Genomic DNA, 27,004 nt, shown 5'->3' on the forward strand with positions numbered 1-27,004 from the left:
CAGATTAATCACCATGAAACTAAGCAGGGGGCTGTCTACCAAAAGTTAATTTATTGGGATGTCCACATGGTTTTCAAGTGTTTATAATTTCTTAATTTCAAGCATTAACTAAGAATAAAAAAAGGTGACAATTTCCTTTTATCAATAACTTGTTTTTAAATGAGAAGTTATTTATTCTGAGATTTTCTCCACAAAGAATCAAATACAAGGTAAAGCATTCAATGGGAATGTCTTTTTCAGCCATGATGTGAGTTAATAGAATTGGAGTCAGAAGGTCATGGTGACTTATAAAAGCATTTCTGCTTATACTCAACGTAAAGCAAGCAAGTACAGGATCTTCATGTATGAAAACCCTCTTGTTTTAGACTTCCTTGAGGAAAGGGAAATAACAAAGTGCTTTTCATGCTATGCAGAGAAGGGTGTTTAAATGATCCACTAAAACTTATTATATTTAAAATTACAAACTCACTTAGCTGGTTATTTTCCTAATATAAGTGCTTAAAAATAGAGGCACAGTTTGACCAATTTCAAGTAACCTAATATTCATAATCACATACTGAGTTTTCATGCTAAATAAGGAGAAAAATAATATAAAAAAACTGCATTATGACTGTTAGGTGGAAAGAAATAATGGTCACATTTATGAACATGGAATTACTTTATTAACAGTCTGCTAAAAAGAAAAAAAAAATGATCCTCCTAAAGTGTCCAGCTTCTAGCTTAAGTGTTTTTACCTTTATGCTTATCCAGTGTTTCCTTTAAAATAATTCTGATTATTTTGTGGTTAAGTAACCAACAGAGTAGAGTTCCGAAGCAAATGTGGGGACCTAAAATTTAGCAAGGCAAGATTAAGTTGTGTTAAGTTATTCCGCAAAAATATGGAGCTACCTTATGTAGGTTATATAATGTATATATTGCTTTTGCACATTGCTTTTTCAGGTTTTTTATTTATTTATTTATTTACTTTTTTGAGAGAGATAGAGAGCAAGGGGAGGGGGCGGGCAGAGAGAGACGGAGACAGAATCCCAGGCAGGCTCCATGTTGTCAACACAGAGCCCAATGTGGGACTTGAACTCATGAATGGTGAGATAATGACCTGAGCCGAAATCAAGAGTCGGATGCTTAACCAACTTAGCCACTCAGGTGCTCCCCTTCACTTTAAAATCCATAGGAAAACTCTCTTTTTTTCCCCAGAAACATAGTTAGAATTTTTTTTTGCATTAAAAACAAACATAAATTACTTTAAACAGAAAAATTTTAAGTATTATACTGCTTTTTCCTTGAACACTGTAAGGTTAGCTAATAGATTTTTGTTGGGCTCATTAAAAGATCTTAGCTAACACAGCAATTCTTTGAACATTTTATATACAATATTTAATTTTGACACATATGAGTTTCAAGAGGAATGATTTTTTTAATTAACTAAAAAGGAAAAAGATGGTTATTATCTCAAAATGAAAGTAAACTTTTTGAAGATTACTTTCAAAGATCATTGAAAAATGAATCCATTCATATCCTATACTCTCTTTAAAATTTTTTTGTAATGTTTATTTTTGAGAGAGAGACAGAAAAAGAGAGAGAGAGAGAGGGAGAGAACGAGCAGGGGAAGGGCAGAGATAGAGGGAGACACAGAATCTGAAGCAGGCTCCAGGCTCCCAGCTGTCATCACAGAGCCTGACGTGGGGCTCAAACTCTCCAGCCATGAAACGATGACCTAAGCCGGGTTGGGCACTCAACTGACTGAGCCATCCAGGGGCCCCTCCTACGTTCTCTTTTATCTAGGTTGTCAGGTATAGCTTAGCTTTGGTGGAATCAGATTCCAACAGAAATCTATGGCAAACAAGATGTCAAACAGCAAATGTTTTGTATGAGGCTATCAACAGTCAAAAGGTAAATAATATTAATAGGAACATTAACATCCTCCATTTGGTTTTCTCTATGGTTCTAGTTTGTATACTTCAGGAATTAAATAGAATGAGGATATATAATGAGGTTGTAGGTAAAACAACATCCTTCTCAGGGCTTATTTTATGGCTTTGGTAGTAAGGCAAGATGTTAAAAGAGAAGTTTTAGCTGCATAAAAACTCAAAAATGAGACGCTAGGTCAAGAAGCAAAAAGTTTCAAAGTAGGTGGCCAAGAATCCTACAGATAATTTCACCCATGTGCAGTTATAAATACTTGGAAACTAGATATTAAAAGTTTTTTTCTTCCTTTCTGTAGAAAAGTATATTTCGTCTAAGACAATCCTATCACGTGTCCTACAAACCCCAAGGTGAGGGGTAGGTGCCAGGAAAGGAGATCCCCTGGAACCTCAAGAAGCACTTGCTGTTGAAATGCCGTCGGTGGAACATTCTAGATTAATGTCTAAAGGTGAGCGAGAGAACAACAAGCTCCAGTGGAAACACAGGCCAGATTGAGCAGCTATTTTGGCATCAGCCTGAACTTCCAGAGTGCGTCCAGGAACGGACACATGATGGCTTTCCATAGAAAAGATGGGAGCCGTACTTGCTCAAAAATGGGATGGCATGAGGTCGCCTTATGTCCTGTTCAAGAGTGTTGAGTGAAAAGGCTTCAGAAGTTAACACCGCTGAAAGTGCAATCTGTCTCAGGATAAAACACGAGAACATACCAGTCAGAGAAGAAATGTCATCAAGCTCATCCCAGAGAACTGCAAGGGAAAGATCTCCAAAAAGAGGGAATCCCCCAGAACTCACTAAGTCACTTTGGAAAGAAAAATCATCTTTAAACATCTGACAAGGACGGAAAGTCGAGAAGTGAGATCTCTCTGACAAGGACAGTAGAGCAGACATTTCTCTGAAGCCCTCTCCTCCCCTCTTCTCCTGATTTGACTGAAGGGGTCATACACTGTGTTCAACAAGCTTAAGGGAGAGGAGGACTGCTGGGAAGAGACACAAAGAAGCCTCTGAACATCTCCCTGTCTGGGAGCCTTCACTCACATGGCTTGTGCAAACGGGGACAGGTAGATGGAACAGAGGCTCAATTTTACATGAGGTTGAAAGTTTTATTACATCAGACGGGACATTTGAGTTGCTGGATAACAACTGTGTTACTACCAAAGAGTGATCTCGAAAACCATTGCTGCCTGCTAGAGTTACCCAACAGGTCCAGAAAAAGAAGGGGTTCCACAGAGCAGATTGAAAGGAACCGTGGGAGGTAACATAAAGTTGTTTATTATTACACTCTGCAAGTTGACATACCAGTTGCTGTTAGATTAGTAGGTAAAATAAATAACAACTGTAGTCTCAGAGTAAGTTTATTTCTCATTGGTCTACTTGTCTGCCTCTATAGCCCACTTGAAAAGAAAAAAAAAAGAGAGGAAAAAAAAGGGAAACCAAGAAAGAAATCCTTGAATAATATGAATACAAAAGCAGTACTTAGTTTAATAAATCATCACTTTTGTGATCTGTTTGCTTACATCCTGGTCTGGACACTCACTCCACCCATGCATGGTTTGAACTGCTTCCAAAGTGAGTAACATTTTCAGATGGAAGGATCCCAACAATTCATTAACTCAGAAGGCCAACTAACGAACATAACCAAATGGAGTAATGGAGTACTGGATTTTTTTTTTCTGTTAACTATGACTCCACTTAAAAAAAAAATGAGGGGTGCCTGGGTGGCTCAGTCGGTTGAGCGTCCAACTTCGGCTCAGGTCATGATCTTGCAGTTCGTGAGTTCAACCCCTGCATCAGGCTCTGTGCTGACAGCTCAGAGCCTGGAGCCTGCTTCCGATTCTGTGTCTCCCTCTCTCTCTGCCCCTTCCCCATTCATGCTCTGTCTCTCTCTGTCTCTCAAAAATGAATACAGTTAAAAAAAATTTTTTTAATTAAGAGAGAGAGAGAAAAAAAGAGAGAAAGAGAGACTTTCAGCTTGTATATATAACTCCTGGAGTTTATATAGAGAGGGCTCTGGATTTTATATGAATTACTGCCAGGACTACTTAAGTCTGGCTGAAGTGGAGAATGTTCATTTGTAGTCAAAGTAACAGATGCCACAGAGTTTAAAATTATTTGTTTAGAAACCACAGGTCCTTAAACCATAAGGCACAGATGTCAAAATGCATTATTATGATGCTGATGCTGATGATGAACATCATGAACAGGTTTCTAATGCTTAACTTAATACTTAATGATAAACAGATGTAAATGTCCACAGCTGACCACCTTTCTCAAGGACTATTAAAATTACATTTTTCATATACTTCCTCTGACTCTAGAGATGGAGTAGGATGTTAAGGGCTAGGCCAGGGAAATCTAGTCTCTCTAACTCGAACTATAAGAAATATACAGACAGACAAGAGAACAACTCTGACCACTCAAGTTCTCCAACATGTTTTTCCTCCATCCTAACTGAGCCAGGATACAATAAACTGCAAGTTCCAAATACAAATGTAAACTATTTTTAATTAGCCATTTAACAACCCCCCAGATTTTGCCCATCCATCTTGAACTAGTTCAGATACCATGCACATATGACAACAGTAGACACTCAACTGATTTTTTAATGAAAACATGAAAAAGAAACACATACTGAAGTAGAACAAAAGAAAAAAAAATCAAAAGTCAATCACTAAAAAGTATCCCAAGTTATACTTCTGTAAATCCATATAATTGGTTTCAACCTCAGAGACTGACAAAACCAAAACACAGGAGCATTATTCGGGGTATAATTCTGCTAGGATATATATTCAGTGATACTTAAGTGATATTTAGTTATTTGATTTAAAAATATATATGTTCTCTGTACATTAAATATTTAGTGGAGGGGTGCCTGGGTGGCTCGGTCAGTTAGGCCGTCCAACTCTTAGGTTCAGCTCAGGTCACAATCTCATGATTCATGAGATCGAGTCCCACATTGGGCTCCAAGCTGCTAATGCTGGGCCTGCTGGGGATTCTCTCTCCCCCTCTGCCTCTCCTCAGCTTGTGCTCTCTCTCTCTCTCAAAATAAATAAGTAAACTTATTTAAAAAATATTTAGTGGATAATGCTAAATACTACAACAGAGTAATTATGTAGTCTTCAATTCTTTGAGTTCAATTGTAATATAGTCTCTCCTGACAACGTCACCCCAATAATGTTTACAATATTGAAGGGAGAAAACTTATGGAGTATCAAGAACTTTGAAGAGATCTGCAGCAGAATTCATAAAGCCTACGTTAAGTAGAGAGTCACAGAGAACTTTTATACAATGAGTCAAAGGAGAATGAGAAGTGCATGGTAAATAGCCCAGTCCCCATTCAAAGAGGGTATGATTTGGATGGGGGATATATTTACTTATACCAATGCATAACGATAATTCTATAAAAGAGGACAACTGACATTGATATTAATATATATAATTGCTCTACTAAACACAAAGAATTGTTATGTCCTCTAAGGGTGAGGAAGCCTTGGGGAGTAAAAGGCAACAAAAGGGTAAAATTAGATAAGTGCCTTCAAAATTCAGAGGAGTGAGGTGAACAAGAAAGTGAACGGCAATTTCAGGAAGCTTTAGCAAAGGCACAAAACTTGAAAGTAATTTATTTTGAAAAGAACTAACAGCGCAGGTTGAGTAAATGAATGAGAGAGAGGAAGGCAGGGAAGCAGAAAATAAAATGCAAGTGAGGGAATAATGAACAGTGGATAAAAATAAGACCGGAAATCAGGTGAGCCTTAGAAATCAACAGAAATCTGGAGTTCATTCAAGTTCCCTGAAAATCAAGAACTCCAGAGTATGTAAGCAGAGAAGAAATATGGTCAGATTTTTATTTTTTTAAGAGATAATACTGACGGTCATGGTGAATGGATTAGATAGGGAGAAAATGGAGAATCCCTTTTATAAGATAAACTCACTTGAATAATGGTATTATCACTTACACTAGAGGACGATATTGAAATGGTCGCCACCTTATCAGTTTGGCTTGTCAGTTGAGGCTTTTTGCTGGGTCTGCATCACAGCACAGTTCTTTCTTTATCTAATAGTACTTCCCCACGGCCCCTTTCACATGTGTTGATCCCCAGAACACTCCCTTACAAATATCCTATAAAATAATTTCGCTCTCCCAGTTGGCTCCTGGCGGAATTCAACCTACAGCCCAACAGTAAAAATGGTTCCAGATCCACATTCTTCCCTTGGAATGGGATCTTGTTAGGCTGGTTCTGATTTTTCTATTTTGGTGTAGTGTTGGGAAAAGGAAACGTTGAACCAATGCGCATATCTATCCTGAACCTGTCCCACAGAGATCCACAGACTGTTCCCTAGCTGAAGAGAGGCCTTAGGGACCAACTGAGGAAAAACCTACTTGAAGTGAGAGACTTCACGTCCCCACGTGTGCTGACACTTGTCATTAAGTCTATTAAATCCCTATAGAAATAGTCCTTTCCCTCAAGAAAAGATCAGAATCTTATCCCTTTTACCTAAATGTTGCATCGTTTAAAAACAAAAACAAAAAACAAACAAACAATAAGACAAACAAACAAAAAACCTTGGCATACTTAATTTTTACTTTCCAGAGGAGTAGAAATACTCTGAAATATTTAATTTTTACTTTCTTCCTCTACAGTCGTACCCATCAAACCCTATTGAACATATACCTGTATCATTCATTGTAGAAGACTCAAAATCTAGTTGGAATAGAGGAAACATAATACAAAGGATATTTTAAAATATTTATTACTGAATTTTTTTTGTAAAGGATGTTACCACAGGCCAGGGGCAAATACGAAATGAAGGCGATTTTTCAATAGACATGTCCCTGTTTGTACAAGAACTTTTAAGTAAACATACATCCTAAATTTTGACACTTCAATGGAATACTTTCTACAGATTTTTTTTTTTTAATTTGCCAGAGGAAAATATCCCTAACCAGTCATTCCTAACTCAATTACGTGTTGTAGATTGCTTTAGGTCTTGAGAGTACAAAGGGCATCCTTCAGCCCCATGGAGTCCCAACATGTGTGGTTTCTTCCGCAGAGAAGTTTGGATTTTTGCCGAAGGGCATGGAGCCAACGCAAACCACGTAGGTCTAAACACTGCTAAAGTACTACATCTTGACACTTCAAGTTGCTACTGTAGAGTACCTTTTAGCACTGGAGTGATTTATATAAGTTTTAAATGTAGATACCTACAAAAACATAAATTCTTTCCTTTTCCTTTGTATGCATAACCTCTTTATGAATTACACATTTGATATGATAAAGGAATATCAGGCAGAAAATCTCCAGTACAGACCCTAATTTTACAATGTGTTCAAATAACCATTTATTTCAATAATAGCATGAGGGAAATCAAAGTTTCATAAATATTTATTTTATTAAATATTAGCACATTTCATGGATGGAATGCAGCCAAAGAGAGATCTGCTTAAAATAGTCACAGAAGGAAGTTATGTTATCAGAATTTATTTTAAGCGATGATGTAATGCACTCATTTCAGATAAATGAACTTTTTCTTCTAATCCCTGAAGGCAGAGAATAGCACAAGAACAACTTCCCTTGAAACTGTGAATTGCCTTTTGCTATTACACTAAAGCTGAGACATATTTGGAAAAATGCTTTGTTAGCTATATAGCAGCTCTTAAAGCAAAACTGTGAAACTGACTAAGATTTTCCTTGGTGGCTTTCCTTAAAGGAGTCATCTTCTGCTAAGATATTTACTGATGATTGAGATATTAGTTGATACCACCAATAGGCTCTCCTATACAAATATATATTTTTTAAATCCTAAAGAAAATATATATCCTTAAGCATAAACGGAACAGAACGACAATGGCAGAATGAAGGTAAGCTTTTCAAATTCGAGCCCATATTCACTGCTTATTTTACCTTACTGTAAACAATATTCAAACTATAGAATAATTATATTTTTTAAATAAGATAATCTTATGAGTTTATGAGTATGTCGATTATCACATCACCTACTGCTAATATTTTACCCTCATTGTTTCTTCTAGGAACATCCAACACATGCATATACATTTGCATTCAAACACTACTTCTTTATCAAGTCTGAGCATTCATAAGAAACATCTCCTTTCAGGGTTTGGGGGTGGCTCAGACAATTAAACGCCCAACTCTTGATTTTGGCTCAGGTCATGATCTCATGGTTTATGAAATGGAGCCTCATGTCAGGCCCTGTGCTGACAGCAGGAAGCCTGCTTGGGATTCTCTCTCTCTCCCTCTGTCCCTCTTCTCTCTCTGTCTGTCTCTGTCCCTCCCCAGCTCATGCTTGCGTGCTCTCTCTCTCAAAATAAATAAATACATTTTTATTTTTTTTTTTTATTTTTTTTTCAACGTTTATTTTTGGGAGGACAGAGAGAGACAGAGCATGAACGGGGGAGGGGCAGAGAGAGAGGGAGACACAGAACCGGAAGCAGGCTCCAGGCTCCGAGCCATCAGCCCCGAGCCTGACGCGGGGCTCGAACTCACGGACCGCGAGATCGTGACCTGGCTGAAGTCGGACACTTAACCGACTGCGCCACCCAGGCGCCCCCAATAAATACATTTTTAAAAAGATATCCTTTTCTTTTGGTGGACCTCAAAAATGTACAGAAGAGCTACTTAAAAATTAAATTATTAAAAGGCAAAAAACACTGTTTCTGATGCAGGCATTAATTAAGCAATATTAACACATATGGAGACAACTATTTCACCTATGTAGACTAAGCCCTTAGTGTTGATAATATTCAAATAACTGAGCAACTAATATTTAGCTTTTAAAGCATTTAAAAATCAGAAGTTTAAGTTCAAGTGATCATCATAGGTGACAACTGTTTGAAGCTTCAAAGTCCTACAGTGACTTGTGAACGACTCTTTTAGAATGGAAAGAATTCTCTATTAATTCAGTACTGGGGACTATTGACCTGAAAGCTTGTAATGGCTCCTAGTATTTTGTTTTTCAATGCTTCTGAAAAAGAAGAAAAAGAAAAACCAATCTAACATGTCTCATAGATGTAGAATGAATTATATATTATGTCTTCTCATCAGTCATTCAATCCTTCCAGTCTTGGCATCCATCTGGGCTTGCATAGATATTGATATTTGCTAACGTACTTGCTGATCATAATTTATAAGGCCTAAAGGATGACACTCTTGCCTTTGAGCATTGTGTTGCTAACTGAAAAGGTAAAGCACAGCAGCAGCTGCCTTTTTTTTTTTCAATAACTAGCATATGTTTTCTTTCAGTGGTAGATTACTCTTAATGAGGCCATAGTTGAGGTATTAATAATCCTCACCCTCTGAGGGTGCTTGGGCCATAGGAGAAACCTATTCAGTTAAGAAATAAGAATGCAAAAAAAAAAAAGTGTGGTGTTAAAATGCCACCTTAGTCACACTGTCAATTTGAAATATGGTTATTTGTTAATTGAAAGTTAACAAAAACTTAATTTTACAATTACTATGAATGTAAATGTTAACCCTTGATGAATAACTCATTTGGCAGCTTTTCAGTCTAAAACATTACATTTATCTTGCATAATCCCTTTCATTTATATTTTCAAACGTTCTATTATTACACTTATTCACTGTTAACAGAGAATATGCATATGTACTTAAATCCACAAAACTCCAAAACGTACATCAAAAGCCAGGTGTTCTTCTAACATGTTCTTTTTGGATATGTAAATGACCTAATGCATTTGAAACTGAGTCACTTAAAATAAAAGAGGAGAATGGCATAGATGGAAATAAATGCATTCAGCCAATATATATATATATATACACACACACACACACACACACACACACACACACACACACACGTAAATATTTATATATATCTTTATATATAAATAAACTGACCTTCTTAAAGTTTTTGTTTAAGTCAACCAGACTGAGCAGGAAGATGTGGTCCTTCGCTCCTACAAGCAGCCTGCCCCTCTCCTCATCCAACAGAATGGTTTGGAAATCTAGTCCTTCTGATGAACCCAAAAACGGAATGCAGCTATTTGAAAGCAGCAAGTCTATGGGAAAGTAAAAGAGGAATTGAAAGAAAGAAAACATTAATTAGTAAAATATTTACTTGCCTCAATACATACATTTCTGCACTTTGTAAATGCATACATAACAGCATGCGTGCTCAAATTTAGATAGAAGCAAACAAGATACGGTTTTTTAGCACATAATCATATAGAAATCACTGTGATTTATTACATTTCATTTTACTGATACAACATTAATCTTACATATGAAAAATGCAAGATATTAAAATGAGTATTTTCAAAGCAACTGAATGCAAAATATTTCACTACTCTGTCCACCTTCTTAAGTTACAAATGAAAGCATCAGTTTGCAAACTGATTAAATAAATCAATATATGCAAAGTAAGCATGAAACTAAGTGTATGATAAAACTTACAGCATTTCTTCGCCCCCTACTTTTGATAAACACATCACTATGTTTGGGGGATTATACGGTTCCTATTTCACGCATTCCGGGAGTAAACAAAGAAGCCAAATCCAAGAAAATGGATTCTGAGAGATATATGATCCTGAACCAGTAAAGAGATCAAAATAGTAAAGCAGGAAGGGACCTTGAAAATCAATTAATACGAATTCGTGATTTTCTAAATGAAGGTATTTAACTCCAGCAAGGTGAAGCCACATGCCTCAAGTCTCAAAATCAGGTGATGGTAAGGTTGATAATACAGCCTCACTCCCAGTCTCCATTCTCTTTGACACTTGTCTGTATGTCCTAATTCTTTTTTTTTTTTTTCACTGACAACTGTGATATGGATAGACCTATTAAATTTAGGCCCGGGTTTACAAAAATACAAATCTTTCAACAGATTTTTCCTCAAATACTTATCATACCCTCTCATTTTCTATAGCCTCATAATATTAAATACCAATATAATAATAATACCACTCATCACTCATCACTCATTAAAGTCCATTATATGTTGATGGACTTTGAAACTAAATCATTATTTTCAAGTAAGTCATTATTAATTGATGAGAAAAATACAAAGAGTCAATGTCTCAGAAACAGGTAACAGGATACTTCCAAAATGTATCATGGCAATTTTCAACCTCTGTAAATGGATATATGAGTCTTTTAAATTTAAAGCCTATATATTCCACACATCAACTGTGGGCTCTATTGTTACTGCATATTTTTGAGTATTCCCTTCACTCTTTTCTCTAATTTACCATGGTTACATGTTATTTCCCTTATTCATCACGATAGATTTTGGTCTTAGTTTTGACAAACCCAAAGGCTGTATGCCGAAGAGGAAGATATGAAATTATCTGAATTCTCAAGTGAGTGTGGTCTTACTAACGCTTATCAATCTTGCTTTGTGTATACTGGATAGAAGTCTGGATATAGTAACCCAATACTAATTATTTCCTCTCAAGCTAAATATGACTTGAGTAGTTTTTCAGACCAGAGACCCATGGAATAATATTTTTTAGCATCTCCAAATACAGTAACCCTATTTTTGTAGGCTAATATCTGGTAAACATTCCATACTAACTATAAAGTAGAACTGAGGAAAGAATAATGGAACCGAGTGGATAGACAAGACAGATATGATCTAAAGCCTTAACAAAAGAAAACATTTCACACAAACCCTTATTCACTGAGGTGATTTGGTATGTTCCATGACATTCCCACTTGTTTAACAAAGAATAAAATGGGCAAAATGGAAAAAGTATGCAAGGGTCTCCAAGAGCATATCTTGACCCAATTAATAGAGAAAAGTAGGTTATATGATATACATCTTATTATTTCAAGTGCCCATGGATAATAATCAACTATTTTGAACCATGCATTTGCAACGTTCATTAACAAAAAGAAACATGGGTTAGCCTAATGAGTGTGAGATTTGTGTCTAGACCACTTGGGACATATCCCAGCCTCACAAATCTAGCTGTGATCTAGGGGAAAAAAAAAAAAAACTTAACTTCCCCGTGCCTCAGTTTCCTCCTCTATAAAATGGAGAGAATAATATAAACGATTAATAAATCATGTAGGTGTGAGGACTCAAGGACTTAATGATGAGCATTATAATGGTGCCTGTCACATAGTAAGTGCTATGTACTATCAGTTATTACAATGATGACGATGTATTTTTTAAACTGTATACAAAATGTACAAAAAGGAAGACATAATCTATTTCCCAACTCATATAATTCTTAGGATGAGCAAAGGAGATAACTTCTTTAAGGTTCTTAAAACAGTACCTTGAAGATAGGAAAAGTTCAGTAAATATTAACTTACTTTGAATATGATTATTAAATTCCAGTTTGAGCCAAATAACTTCTAATAAAGAAGAGTATCTCATCTTCCCTTAAACCTGACTTGTGAAGATGAGAAATTCCCTGTATTCTTTTTACAGTATTGGACTAACATTAAAAAGCTATTCAGTCCAAAAAACTTATAAGAATCTATTATATTAGGTATTGAGCATGTAGTTAAGGGTGTGGTCATGCTAAGCCCTGCATTCAAGGGGCTCACAGATGAATATATAAGTAGAAAGGTATACAGAATACAGTATAGGCAAAGTACATTCTAATACAAGTATACACAAAGGAAATCTTTCAAATAATTAACTGTGTGTCACTTTACAAAAGAAGATAACAATTGACAACAGTGTTGAGGGACGAATGGAATCTTTTCAGGAAAGATATAAAGAAAAGTTTTTTTTGAGGCAGAAGAACACGAGAATGTACAAGTGCATATATCATCATACGTCACACTCACCCAATACATTTTTAATATGTCTCCTACTCTGCAGTGTGAACTCCTTCAGCACAAAGACTATGTCCAACTTTATCTTTGAATCCCCAGCACTAGCTCAGTGTCTGAGACAAATTAAGTACTTATTAAATATTTGTGGAATTGAAGTAGTTCGATAGGCTAGCACATACAGCATATATGAGGCCGGACATAAAGGCAGCCTTGAGATAACCAGAGCCTAAAATGGCAGGCTGGGAAGTGTGATTATCATGGAGGTAACTGGAAGCCACTAACACACGTTATGCAGAAAAGTGACAAAGACTTTAACTGAGTGTTGAAAAATAAGTCTGGCTGCAGTGTTCAGGATGAATGAGAATTGGAAATGTAGAAGGGAGACTACCCAGAAGTTCCTGAAAGATGGCAAGTCCCTGAATTCTGGCAGTGCCACTGAGAGGAGCAAGATGTTTAAGAACCTTGCGTCTCATTTGTTGTTTCTCCTGGTACAGCAAGGAAAACAAAATGGAGGTAGTCATTTATTTTCTTTAACCACAACCAATTCTATTGGGTTTAGTTTCAAATTTGACAAGGAAAAACAGCTGCAAAAATAGTGACTAATGTAAAGTATTATCATTTCAAAATGATTTCATGTTGCCTTGTGACAATGTTAGCATCAAAATGATTAAAGCATGCCCCGCCAATCCTTTGTAGCCAAACAAAATAATTAGACTTAGGCATTACATATGAAAATTTCTCAGGCTGACGCATACATTTTGAACAGACCTTGGGACAGGGATTGGAACAGGTTCCCTCTTCCCCAAACAGCTTATCTTTCCTGCATTTCTGCCAAACCAAGCAAAGTCATTTTTGTTTCCACAGGATCATCAAGTAAAGCCTGGGGGGACGGGAAGGGGGCAGGGAGACAGGGGTTGGAGGTGGTTAATTCCAAAGCCTGCGTCTTCACACCTAAACCTGATATACTCCCAGGAGAATTTTAGAGGAATCAGAGGTGGATGCTGGCTCTGCAGGCTGGAAACTCATGAAAGTTAAAGACCAATAATTTGGCAATAGATTTCTGAGCTTTATTTTTTTTCTTCTCCTGAACTGACAATTTTCAGCCATGTGATTTTTTTTAAATTTTTTTTTTAAACGTCTATTTATTTTTGAGACAGAGAAAGACAGAGCATGAACAGGGGAGGGGCAGAGAGAGAGGGAGACACAGAATCTGAAACAGGCTCCAGGCTCTGAGCTGTCAGCACAGAGCCCGATGCGGGGCTCGAACTCACGGCCCATGAGATCATGACCTGAGCCGAAGTTGGACGCTTAACCGACCAAGCCACCCAGGTGCCCCAAGCCATGTGATTTTTAAGACTGTCCACAGTTACAATCCTTTGGAACAGAAACTCTGTTCTGTCCCCATTGGGGAGGGGGGTGAGCATGTTGCGTCACACAGCCATTCAGAGGAGGCCTGCCCAATACGTACTTAGCCAGCCTCGCCTCTCCTCAGATGACAGTAGCGTTTCCCTCTAGGTCCTCAATGCATTCTTTGTTCTTTCTACCTAAACTTATGGAATTCTCTATAATCACTCATTCGAACTGTTCTTTTAACAACTTGTTGGTCTATCACCTTCTTCTCAGTTGTAGTGTCATTCAATGTCCCACGCCCTCAATTTCCCACTCCTATTCTAGCAATACACTTTTGGAAAAGTTACAGGATGATTGTTTCTGAAATGAAATGAAGATAAGATTATTAATTTATTCCACTAGTTTGAATATGGAAATCATTCCTGTGATAGATTTTTATTTGAATGATGACACAGACAAGATGTTCATGATCCGTGATCAATAAAATGCTGCAGAGCAACAGCACGGTTCTGAGTATCAAAAACCCTATAAGTAACATGATTTTTCATGTTTGTATGTACATGTGCCTTTTTCTGAAGGGTATGTCCAGAATCTTCATCAGCATCTCCTGGTATCTCTCCAAAAGCCACAGAGAAAATGTATATTTCCAACATGTAGTTAATAACCATTTAGAATAACTTCCCATTTCTTCACTATTTAGAATAACTGCTCGGTACAAGGAAGCAAGTCACTACCTTTATAAAATCTGATGATGAAGGCAAACAATGGACTACCTAAGACCACCAGGGGCTCTGCACATGATACAAAGACTCTGATAACAAGTTCCACTCTCAGGATCTTACAGCCTAGTGCAGAGGAAATGCTAATCCACATCAAAAAGGAAAACATGCTTGTGACAAAAGACAGCAGGAGCGAAAGTCACAGACTGTCAAATACCTTTAACAGTAAAATGGGAAGAAATTCCCATCTGCAATTCTTTTACCAAGCCAAATAATGCCACTTCAATTCTCTCACCATTATGTTGGGTAGAGATGCTGCATGGTCTCTATGCTCCTTCTAAAATGCCTTCGCGTTCTACAGCATTAGAACCTTATGCCTAACTTTGTTAAAATTAAAGAGCTATCAGGTAAACTATCATTCACCTCTCTATTCCTGGGCATCACTCTGTTCCTTGGAACAGATTGCCTCTAACCTTTGGGAAGAGCAGGAATATAGTGTAAAGCAATTCCAACTAAAGGGAAATTCTATCAATAACCTTTGTTGGACTCACATGTGCCAATTCAGTGAGGTCCAGAATGGTTAAGGAGGTTTCACAAAACCAATTTGCTCTTAATGGTGCTGTTTGTTCAGCAACAATGAAACTCCTCACTCACAACCAGATGCCCTTCCATGTGAGGGGAAGGCTAAAGATCCCGTAATCCCTGTTCTGATTTGAAATAAACATTTGTTCTTAAAAGAATTCTTTGTATCTCCCTTTTAGTGTCACTTAATACAATTGTTCATTCAGCCTGAAGAAACATTTGACCTGACGGTCTACATTCTTCCTCTTCACCTCAGAAAGGAAGGGAGTGGTTAGTCACATTGAATCTAATAAATTTAGGTTTAAGCAACACAGACTTCCTCAATGTTTGACTGTTAAATGAACAAGATCCCATATCCCTGAAATAGCATTTATTGCCAGAAATCTTGAACTGGGTGGAGTTGACCATTTCTCTCACAAGAAGACTACATAGCTAAAAAAAAATGGCTTCCCACATCCTTTAAAGAACACTTAACAGAAAGATTTTTTGAGAAGATAATCCAAGTTATTAAAGCTAGAATTTCATGAGGTAAAAAGAAAATCACCTTTGAGGAAAGTTACTTCCCAATCTCCTCCAGTCACAGAAGCAGAATGCCTCAGCAGAGAAAGTTTACAACCAAAAATGGCCCCAGTTCAAAACCGAATCGGCTTTCCCTATGGTCTCAAGATATTCAGCACAAATGCTTACTGCAACCACTCCTATTTTTCCTCAAAGGAAATAACCATTATATCAGTAAGGCTGTTCTGAGGCTTCTTGAAATATGGTCGCATCTCCAGTGTGTTCTTTGCAAAGCTGTTGTAAGTAAGGAAGTAAAGGAGTTTTTATTCCTGTCTTCCCCATAAATTCAGCTTTCCTCCCTTGATCTCTGAACCCCCAGGGCTTTCATGCTGTTAGTATCTAAAGACTTCTTCTATGGAATTCCTTCTTCCCATAGTTCCCAGAAATGTTTTGGCTACCAAACCATTACCTCACCCCCCACCCCCCCAAAAAAAGCCTGTTCTCAGTTTGGGTCAGGAATTGAGTAAAGGCAACAAGTTATTCAGTCCAAAAAGAAAACTAGTCCCTAATACCGTGGCTCACTGAGTTCCTTGGGCTCTCTGTGAACTTGTATTTGCTTCTCTAGGTTCTGGTCCAAGGAAAGGCATGGATTCTGTTTTGGAATCAAGCTTTGGAAATTTAACTCATCTTAAACTGGCCCCACCTGACTTTCAATTGGTTTTCTGAAGCTTGAGATCATATGAAAAAATTTTGGTTACCAAGATAGCTGACTTCCACCTATCAAAAATACAAATTAGTCTCTATTTATGTACACTCAGTCTCCATAGCTAACTGCTGAAACAATATCCAGTATATAAAGAATAATATTCAAACCTAAAATCCTTACAAAAGACTACTTCAAAACTATAGGTGTGTATTATATTATCTTTATACGTTCCTAGGTGAGAAGTCCAACCCTGTTCTCTTCCCACAAATGCAAGTCCAAGTCAGGAAAAAAAAAAATCAAATTTTCATTTGCTCTTCTGCAATGGAATGTTGAAGATCATTCTGCTCATTAGGTCTTAGAACATTGCCTATGTCAGTAATAAATCAGATGATACCATGTAGGGAAACATAAATTAGAAACAAATAAAGCCTATTATATCATCAGAGCTTTGTTCTTGCCAGGACAGGATGTGGAGAGGAGTGTGGCAATTTTACACTGTCACATTTCCATCTACATCCATGCTTTTAAATTACAGGTTTATTTTTATTTGGCTAGCTTTCAATAGCAGAGGCTTTATATAATCCATCACATGTGAGATTCATAATTTATGATCATGAATCCTTTTAAACTCTTACTTTGAAGGAGTCCTTTTAAATGCTCGAAAGCTTTGCTATGATCATTTTTCCCACTGACCTATAAAAAAAGCCTAACATTGTAAGTACCTAGTACATTTCCAGAAAACCAGTGTCATAATAGAATAAACTTCCTCAGAAGGAAGGATTCTGATTTGACAATTATTTTCTTAATGGCCTTCAAGGTCTTGAGAGTATCTCCCCTTCCAAATTTCAAGGAATGTTTAAAATCAAGACACCATGTCACAAATTAATACGGATCTATTTTCAATCAAGTATATAAATTTAATTTTTACAAAACTCAGAAAGCCATACCTTAGTATACCATCAGCTATAGATTCTAAACAGCAAGACAAATAGGATAGGAACAAATAATTCTTCAAGTTAAGATCATGATGAATATACAGAACAAAGAGTAATAACATTTTTGGAAAAGAACAACATTTTATAACGATATTTTTAAAAATTAATTGCATCCACCAAAATTAAGTATACGTGCACCAAAAAGTAAAGTTAAAAGGCATATGTAAGCATCTGTCTCCTCTCCCATCGTCTGTCTACCTCCAAACCAGTTTAGTAGTTTATTTTCTATTCATTTTTCTATTTCTAAATAATATGTATACACTACTATCTTTTAGAACATTATTTTCAGACATTTCTACTGAATTCCCTTTGACAGAAATTGAGAATTTTAGCTTTCTGATGCCAACTCTTTCCCTTTAACCAAAGTCCTGACATGATTATATGTCCATTTTTATGAAAAGCTGTATTCAATGGTTTCATTATTAAACAACGTAAATACTCTTCCCTACTTAGAAAACTAGTTCTCTGATCATACTTTCTTGGAAAAAAAAAATCTGTTGCTTTAATTAATAATTTCCAAGTTGTGACATTTACTTAGTTTTCTTTAAGATCATGATTAAATCTGGGTTCAGTCGGTTAAGCATCCCACTTCGGCTCAGGTCATGATCCAGTGGTTTGTGAGTCCGAGCCCCGGGTCAGGCTCTGTGCTGACAGCTTGGATCCTGGAGCCTGTTTTGGATTCTGTGTCTCCCTCTCTCTCTGTCCCTCCTCTACTCACACTCTGTCTCTCTCCCTCTCAATAAATAAATAAATATTAAAAAAATTAAATCATGATCAAACCTTTCCACAATTCCTGAAAAGGGCCTGCATAAAATTTTCATATGAAATTCTGTCGGATTGTTTTTTATCTCCTGGAGATGTCTCCTGGACCCTGTCTTCTTCTCCCTACAAACTAGACTGGCTATTCTCTCACCAGAGGGACAGCTTTCTCAAACTTCTTTCCACCTTTCTCCTACTACGAATCCCAACTTTCCTAGATCCCGTGTCTTCTTCCTTGACTTATTTTCTTATTCTGATGAGCACATCTCCAGAAACTTCTTAAGAAATGGTGACTGAGACTTAAATTTTTGAAATTTTACATGTGTAAAAAGGCCACTAATTTATTTTTATTAATAGGTGGGCTAACTATAGAATTCTGGGTTGACCAGCATTCACCCTTAGTGATCTGAGGCATGTGAACACTATCTTCCAGTTTTCAAACTCATGATTGAGAAGTCTCACGTTATCGTATCCCCAGCCTTGGAACGTGTCTTTTATTGTTTCTGGAAGTTATATGAATCACTTCTTCACTGTTACTATTATGAAGTTTAAAATAATTGGACTGAACATGTCTTGAACTTTGTTTTTGTTGGTTTGATTTTGTTGTTTTTCACTTATCATGCCGGGCACTCAGTGTGATATTGATCTAAATTTTAATTTCTATTGGCTCAAGAAACTTTGAGTTTGGCTTTCATTCCAAACAAACAGATGACTATTATCTGTAGAACTTTTCTCGAGGTTTTCTCCAGAAAGGGTCCTCTCCCCACATGCCCAAGGTAGGTAATCCAGGTAGAGGTGTGCAGAGAATCTGTGTCAGAGTATGCACACAGACTTCCAAAAGGAAGATTAAAAATACAGTCATGGAATAATGTTCTCCTGAATTTCAGGCAGTGTTTATAGAGCATAGGCAATGAAATAATGTTTTCCATTTATAGTTTCCTATAAATGTTTTTGTCTCACAAATTATTAGATCTCTGCTCATGACTTTGAGATAGACACCTAAAACCACACTCCTCTCTTATCTTTTTGTATTTTTTTAATGTTTATTTATTTATTTTTTTAATTATTTTCAACGTTTATTTATTTTTGGGACAGAGAGAGACAGAGCATGAAGGGGGGAGGGGCAGAGAGAGAGGGAGACACAGAATCAGAAACAGGCTCCAGGCTCTGAGCCATCAGCCCAGAGCCTGACGCGGGGCTCAAACTCACAGACCGCGAGATCGTGACCTGGCTGAAGTCGGACGCTTAACCGACTGCGCCACCCAGGCGCCCCTAATGTTTATTTTTGAGAGAGAGACAGAGTGCGAGTGAGGGAGGGGCGGATAGAGAGGAAGACAGAATCCGAAGCAGGCTCCAGGCTCTAAGCTGTAAGCACAAAGCCCGATGTGGGGCTCGAACCCACGAACTGCAAGATCATGACCTGAGCCCAAGTTGGACACTTAACCGACTGAACCACACAGGCACCCTGCACTGCCTCTCTTAAATCACAGTTCATAATTTTCAGTAGCCTGCTTGCTACTGTCATTTTCCCCCAATCAACCGATCTTACTGACTTCAATGACTTAATGACATGACCTAGTTCCCAGGCTCAAAAAATCAGAATTGTTTTTAGTTTACCTTCCTTGGTCCCTTACTCTTTTTTCCTGTATTTAAATAATTGGTGCCTCTAAGTCTATTTCACTTCCTTACACCAACATCAAGCTAAATTTAAGTCTTATAAATTTGATCATGTAAATTTTCTATTCTTCCCCCTCAAATATTTATTCCTATTGCAACCCAGGCCAAATGCGTATTATTCCTTGTCTAAATTACTATACCTGATTCATAAATAACTTTGTTCTATGCCCTTCTCCTTCACCTATGTCTACCACATGATGCTATCTATTCTTTTTTTTTTCCCCTAAATCACAATTAAGTTAGGTCAATTTCATGATCAAAATCTTCCAATGCCAACATACACTTCATTCAATAAAGTATAAATGTTTTCCATCGTTCAAAGTTCCATTTCATACCCAACCTTCTTCAACATTCTTGAATGGCATTCATTTAAAAAATATCCTAATCCTATTGAATTAATATTTTTGCAATTATTTTGTCCCTTAAAAAAACTAGAAGCTCTTGCAGATAAGAATAATGTCTAAATCAATGCTGTAATCCATCACTATTTCTTGCACATAAGAAGTCTAACAAATACTTAACTAACGGTTTTCAAACTAGTGATTCTTATGTATGTTGGTTTACCTGCCTCCCATCTAAATCAGAATTTATTACAACCATATGAATAATTTAGAGAGGTTAATGTGTCATTAAGAGACCCAACTGTGGCTCTAATGGTTTGCAGTCATTAAAGGTTCTGGTTGTTATCTCCAAATGCTTGGAAGGGGAGCAGGTGGGGAATAGAGGAAGAGGTCTGAATAAGAACACTCTAGAACAGCACTTCTCAGGATTTAACAAGCTTTCAAATCATCTGGGATTCTTGTTTCTCATTTAGAAAGGTGTCAGGGAAATGAGATTGTACAATTCTAACAAACTCCCAGATTATTCTGGTGCTACAGATCATTGAACCAAAGTTGCAGTAAGAAAGGCTAAAGTACAACATGGCCCCACTGCACTGAAGAGAAGAGCTGAACTCTTCCTTCTTCTCCACACTAGAGTTTCCCTCAAACATTTAAAACATGGTGCGTGTTAATTTATGCAGGATGGCCAAATTATTTTTTTTCCATTACAATTGTACATTGGTCAATTGTGCATATCCCTTACTTATTCTAACAATCTAATTAACTTAAATTATAACTAACTGGGGCGCCTGGGTGGCACAGTTGGTTAAGCGTCCGACTTCAGCCAGGTCATGATCTCGCGGTCCGGGAGTTCGAGCCCCACGTCGGGCTCTGGGCTGATGGCTCAGAGCCTGGAGCCTGTTTCCGATTCTGTGTCTCCCTCTCTCTCTGCCCCTCCCCCATTCATGCTCTGTCTCTCTCTGTCCCAAAAATAAATAAACGTTGAAAAAAAAATTAAAAAAAAATTATAACTAACTTAGTTGCTATAAGTGATAAATGACCTGCTTAATTTAAACCAATGATATATGAGCTTTCCCCCCTCAGTTCTCTCATACAAGGAAGGGAAGTGCGTTCATTTAACATGCATTAACCTGGAAGGAGATGCGAAGATGACAAATTATAATTTATTATTGACTTTTAGGTAAATGTCCTGTTACCTGCAGCAGCAGAAATTCTACCAGAAATGCCTAAATATAATTGTATTTGTAAAGACCTTCAGTTTTTACTTCAATTAATTCAATTACGTACTGTTTGGACTCCCTTTGAAGCCTGTCATGATATTCAATTTGTGTTTTGTGACATTCAAGGAACTTTCCCTATTTTATCCAACTTGATCTTTGAGGAGAACTAGAGGGTTATCACTAATTTCTAGATGAGAAAACCTAGACTCAGAAAGAGCAAATCCTCATCCTAATGGTGGCTGAACTGTACATGCGATAGAAAGAGCTAAAATCGAGGTCTTCTGACTTGAAGCCCTGTTGCCTATTACAGCTACATTTTATATTTGAAGAGTTAGCCTTATTTAGAAAAACAAGATTCTTTTACAAAACAATTTTAGTTACATTTTTACACAATATACCTATTGCTGAAATATTTACCTTATTTTCCAGACTGTGCCTGGCTCACTGTGGCTTTAGTCAAATAAACTTCTTTATGAGTGTCATTCTTTACAAGTAAAAAGTACTTAGTTCTGATACACGCCTCTTCTGAATTAATAGGATTAAATCAGCCAATTTAAAGGACTTTTACAAAAATGCAAAATATATATTACTAGTTTTAAGAAGCACAGAGGCATTTGTCAAATTTTCTGTGAAAAAAAGACCCAATGGCATTCAGTTTTAAAATGTCCTTAAATTGGGTGCCTGGGTGGCTCAGTGAGTGAAGAGGCTGACTCTTAATTTTGGCTCAGGTCATGATCTCATGGCTTGTGAGTTTGAGCCCCGCGTCAGGCTCTGTGATGACACGCAGCCTGCTTGGGATTCTCTCTCTCTGCCCTCTCCCTGCTCGCACGCTCTCTCTTTTTCTCTCTCTCTCTCTCTCTCTCTCTCTCTCTCTCTCTCAAATAAATAAATAAACAAACAAATGTTTTTAAAAAAATAGATAAAATGTTTTTAAATTTATATTTTTACACATGTATTGAAAGAATCTCATTGTAAAAATTCCCTCAATAAGACCTAAGGAAGTTGAGCCACATTGTAGGTAAGTAAAGTCCTAAAACAAGCAGTTGTATATACAAAATTTTATCTCAATAATTTATACAATAGTAATCCCACCACATACAAGATCTGTCCAAAGAGAACTTTTTTTTTTTTTTTTTTCCCAACGTTTATTTATTTTTGGGACAGAGAGAGACAGAGCATGAACGGGGGAGGGGCAGAGAGAGAGGGAGACACAGAATCGGAAACAGGCTCCAGGCTCTGAGCCATCAGCCCAGAGCCCGACGCGGGGCTCGAACTCACGGACCTCGAGACTGACTGCGCCAGCCAGGCGCCCCTAAAAAGAACCTTTTTAATGGGGTGCCTGGGTGGCTCAGTTCGGTTAAGCTTCTGACTTCGGCTCGGGTCATGATCTTACAGTTAGTGAGTTCGAGCCCTGTATTGGGCTCTGTGCTGGCAGCATGGAGCCTGGAGCGTGCTTTGGATTTTGTGTCTCCCTCTCTCTCTGCCCCTCCCCTTGTCATGCTCTGTCTCTATCTCTCAAAAATGAATAAACTTAAAAAAAAATTAAAAACAAAGAACTTTTTTAACTAAAAAAGACTTAACAGGGTTTAATCCCCCCAAAAAATTGCCTTTACTTAAGTAATGATACTCTTAAACTTCCTTCCATGTTTATACGCATAACCAAAGACACAACCAAAGTATCCCTTGATCTAGCCCTCTTTTACCCTGCCAGGAGGACATTGCTGACCTTTGTAGATCTCAGAGAGTTTTATATCCCTTCTTAATTCCAAGAACACTTTTTGCATGATACTTCTGTGGTAACATTAAATTATGTATTATTTTACATTATTGTGTAACTTCTATCACTTTGTGAACCTCCACAGATCAATAATATTTAGAACAGTGCTCAAATACAGTGTTAAATAGATTTTAATTATTATTAATTAATAGGCTTGGATGCAGGCAAGTTGTAGTATAAATACTATTGAAATGAAAAGCAGGAGACTTGGATGTTTGTTGTTGTTGTTGCTATTGTTGTTGCTGTTGTTTTAATTATCTCTTATGTGATTCTGAGGTTATCTCTTCTTTCTGAGTTTTCTTTCCAAATGTTTATGCCTCAATTTTCTAAACGTTGATAGTACTTACAACCTGTATCACTATATCAAACAGTAAACACATTCCTCCTTGAACATAGTTTTAGAACTGCTTGACCTATCTTTCCATCTAGACAATAGCTGACACTGACAATTATGCAGATAATAGTTTATTATGCAAAATGGGCCACTTTCATTAACATGTTTTTAAGGTATTTTTTTAATTTGTTTTTTATTTTTTTAATTTATATCCAAATTAGTTAGCCTATAGCGCAACAATGATTTCAGGAGTAGATTCCTTAATGCCCCTTACCCATTTAGCCCATCCCCCCTCCCACAACCCCTCCAGTAACCCTCTGTATGTTCTCCATATTTAAGAGTCTCTTATGTTTTGTCCCCCTTCCTGTTTTTATATTTTTGCTTCCCTTCCCTTATGTTCATCTGTTCTGTCTCTTAAAGTCCTCATATGAGTGAAGTCATAGGATATTTGTCTCTCTCTGACTAATTTCACTTAGCATAATATCCTCCAGTTCCATCATTAACATATGTTTTAAATGTAGCCTATTTTAGAGAATAGAATGGAATTTCATCAATATTTTCTTCAATAAGGTATGCCTTGTCTCGCATCTCTCCTGAATCATCAATTATTTCTCTACTAGATTATTTCACAATTGGCATATAAATATGGTGTTATTTAGTTTGTGAAAAAAAAATCTCTTGATTTTATTTTCCTTCCAGCTACTACTGTCCATGTCTCCATTATAGAAAAAATCCTTGGAAGAATTATCTATAATTCTCTCTAGTCCCTGAGCCCATGTTCTCAGGAATCCATCCTAATTGTGCCATGGCTCCCACACTCAAAGACACTACTTTTATCAAGGTCAACAATGAACTTCTGTTGTTGAATTTAATGTGAATTTTTGCTTGTCATCTTTGAAGAAACATTAGCTGAACATGACATTGCTGATAACACGTCTTCCTTTACTTTCTTCATTGACTTCCTGTATCCTACAAACTACTGATTTTTCTCCTACATGGTTCCTCTGGGCACTTCTTTTCAGTTCACTTTGAAGCTCGTTTCCCCTTTCTTTACTTTCTTGGCTTAAGAGAATCCCAGAACTCAATCCTCCAAATTCTTCTACATCCCTTTGTTATCTCATAGAGTTTCACGGATTTAAAAATTTCTATATGCTAACTGCCAAATTCATATCTCCAATGACATCTCCCATAAACTCCAGAAATTATGTACTCAAATGCCTTCCTGGCATCTCATTTAGACATCATAATAGTCTTGTCTTCTCCAACAAACATGTCCACTTGATTTCCCCCCAAAACCTACTTTTTTCACAATCTTCACCATCTCATCTAATGGTATCTCCATCCTTAAATTAAAAAAAAAAAAAAAAAAAAAAAAGATGGAGTCAGATTTGACTCCTCTATCTTCATGTCTGATCCATCAAAAAATCCCGTTGACTCTACCTACATATCATCCTCTTCTCCTACCTCACTGCAACCAGTCTGGCCCACAGACCATCATTTCTTACCAGCATTATTACAATATGTCTACTTCCCTGACCTCCCCCTTTCAGTGTATTTACAATACAGAAACCACAATGATCCTATAATAAGAGTCAGATTATATCACCTCTGTGCCAAAATTCTCCAGTGAATTCCCAACACACAGACTAAAAGCCAATGTTTTGACAATGACAACAGTGGAAGAATCTAATCTTTTTCCTTCTACCAACTCTCTGATTAAATTAATCTTCTTTCCTCTATCTCAGTGTTTTTCAGCCATGTTGTCTTCCTTAGGATTCTTAAACATGGCAGACACATTTTTGCCTCATGACATTTGCACTGGCTGTTTCTTTTGCCAAAAAATATTTCTTTCCCAAGTATCTGCATGATTTGCGACAGTAATTTCTTTAAGTATTTGTGAAAAACATCACTTTCTCAGTGAGCTCTTCCCTTACCACATACTTGACTACTACACTCCCACCATTCTCTAGCTAACTTTCCTGATTCATTTCTCCCCATAGCACTTATCATCTTCTATTTTGCTAGGCAATGTACTTATATATGGCCTGCCTTTCCTACCAGAATATAAACCACATGATGACAAGGATTTTGGCCTCTTCCATTTCCTGACATATCCCCTTGTTGCCAGAACAAGGCCAGAAACATAATGGGCATTCAGAAACTATTGTTATTAACTTTTGACAGTTAAACATCACACACACACAGTAAGATTATCCCTAAATTCTTGAAACTACAGAAGCCCAGATGAACAGCCTCTGTTTAGAGAAAATACATTTGGGAAAACAAGTGCGTTCATTCAAACATGACACATCTACCAAAATTAAACCATCAGTGACTTGCTTCATAGAAAAACACATATATTACATGTAAATTCTTATTATAAGATTGATAAGGCTTCTTCACTACGTACTTAAGGGGAGGTATGCAGAGCAAGCCGGCTTCTTTTCCCATTAATTTGACAACAAAAATGTCCACTCTAGATTGCATTTTGTGGTTGGAACTCCTTAGTGATTTTAATGATTCACTTTAACCCATTCTGAAGGTTACCAACCATCAAAGACACTACTCTTATCAAGGTCAACAATGATCTTTTTAACTGGAAGGGCTTATTAACTACTAGAAGACCACAACAGTAAAAATACTGGAAAGCACCTTTAATAAATTCACAATCTCTGGGTGAATTAACTGGGTACTTAACTGAAGGAAACTAACTCCAGTAGAAAATGCTTTGGGAGTAAGTGGAAGTAATCTTAATATGTGTTGTAAACAAGAGGGAGCTACATAATAGTTTTCACAGTTGTTCCCATAGGGAAACCTTTGGTCTGTAGACAATCATTCACATCTAGCAAGATAATAATGTTTCACAAAAAGCATAATTGACGGTATTTTGCTTACTATGCGACACACTGACTTAGGGGGGTATTCAAATGGAACTGATAGCTGAATTCCCCTTATGCCAGGTTCAAAGGATGTAGTAAGAAAAAAGATGATACATGTGAAACATATGCATATCATGCATACACGTATATGTAATAGATATAAGCCATTCACATATAAGGTAGTACTAAAATCTAAAATTAGGAAAGGAAAAAGAAAAGCTAGAGAGACTATACAAAAAAGAAAAAAAAGATGAAAAAAACACTACAATTCATAATAAGAAATGAGTCTTTGTATATTCAATTAACTTTCATTTTTCTCTTCCTATTCCAAAGCTTTTGTCCAGTTCTTCTTTATTTTACCTACCTCATTTTCTGGTTCTCCAAACAAATAATATTGCAGATGCTAATGATTCCTGGGCAAAAATATCCTGAACCCATGAGTTCCTTCACAACGATTGTGAAATATGGAATGTTTATA

At 36.9% G+C, this 27,004-nt stretch overlaps 1 protein-coding gene across 6 annotated transcripts in view; it reads right to left on the reverse strand.

The window, feature by feature from the left end:
* Positions 1–27,004, reverse strand: part of SEMA3D (semaphorin 3D) — a 199,622-nt gene that overhangs the window by 96,156 nt on the left and 76,462 nt on the right. For all 6 annotated transcript variants that reach the window (XM_019825397.3, XM_011280356.3, XM_019825398.3 and 3 more), the window contains one exon: positions 9,798–9,958. In XM_019825397.3, coding sequence (XP_019680956.1) covers positions 9,798–9,958 — 161 coding nt within the window. The remainder of the gene's footprint in view (positions 1–9,797; positions 9,959–27,004) is intronic.

Source organism: Felis catus, chromosome A2 (genome assembly GCF_018350175.1).
Source record: "Felis catus isolate Fca126 chromosome A2, F.catus_Fca126_mat1.0, whole genome shotgun sequence".
NCBI lineage: Eukaryota > Metazoa > Chordata > Mammalia > Carnivora > Felidae > Felis > Felis catus.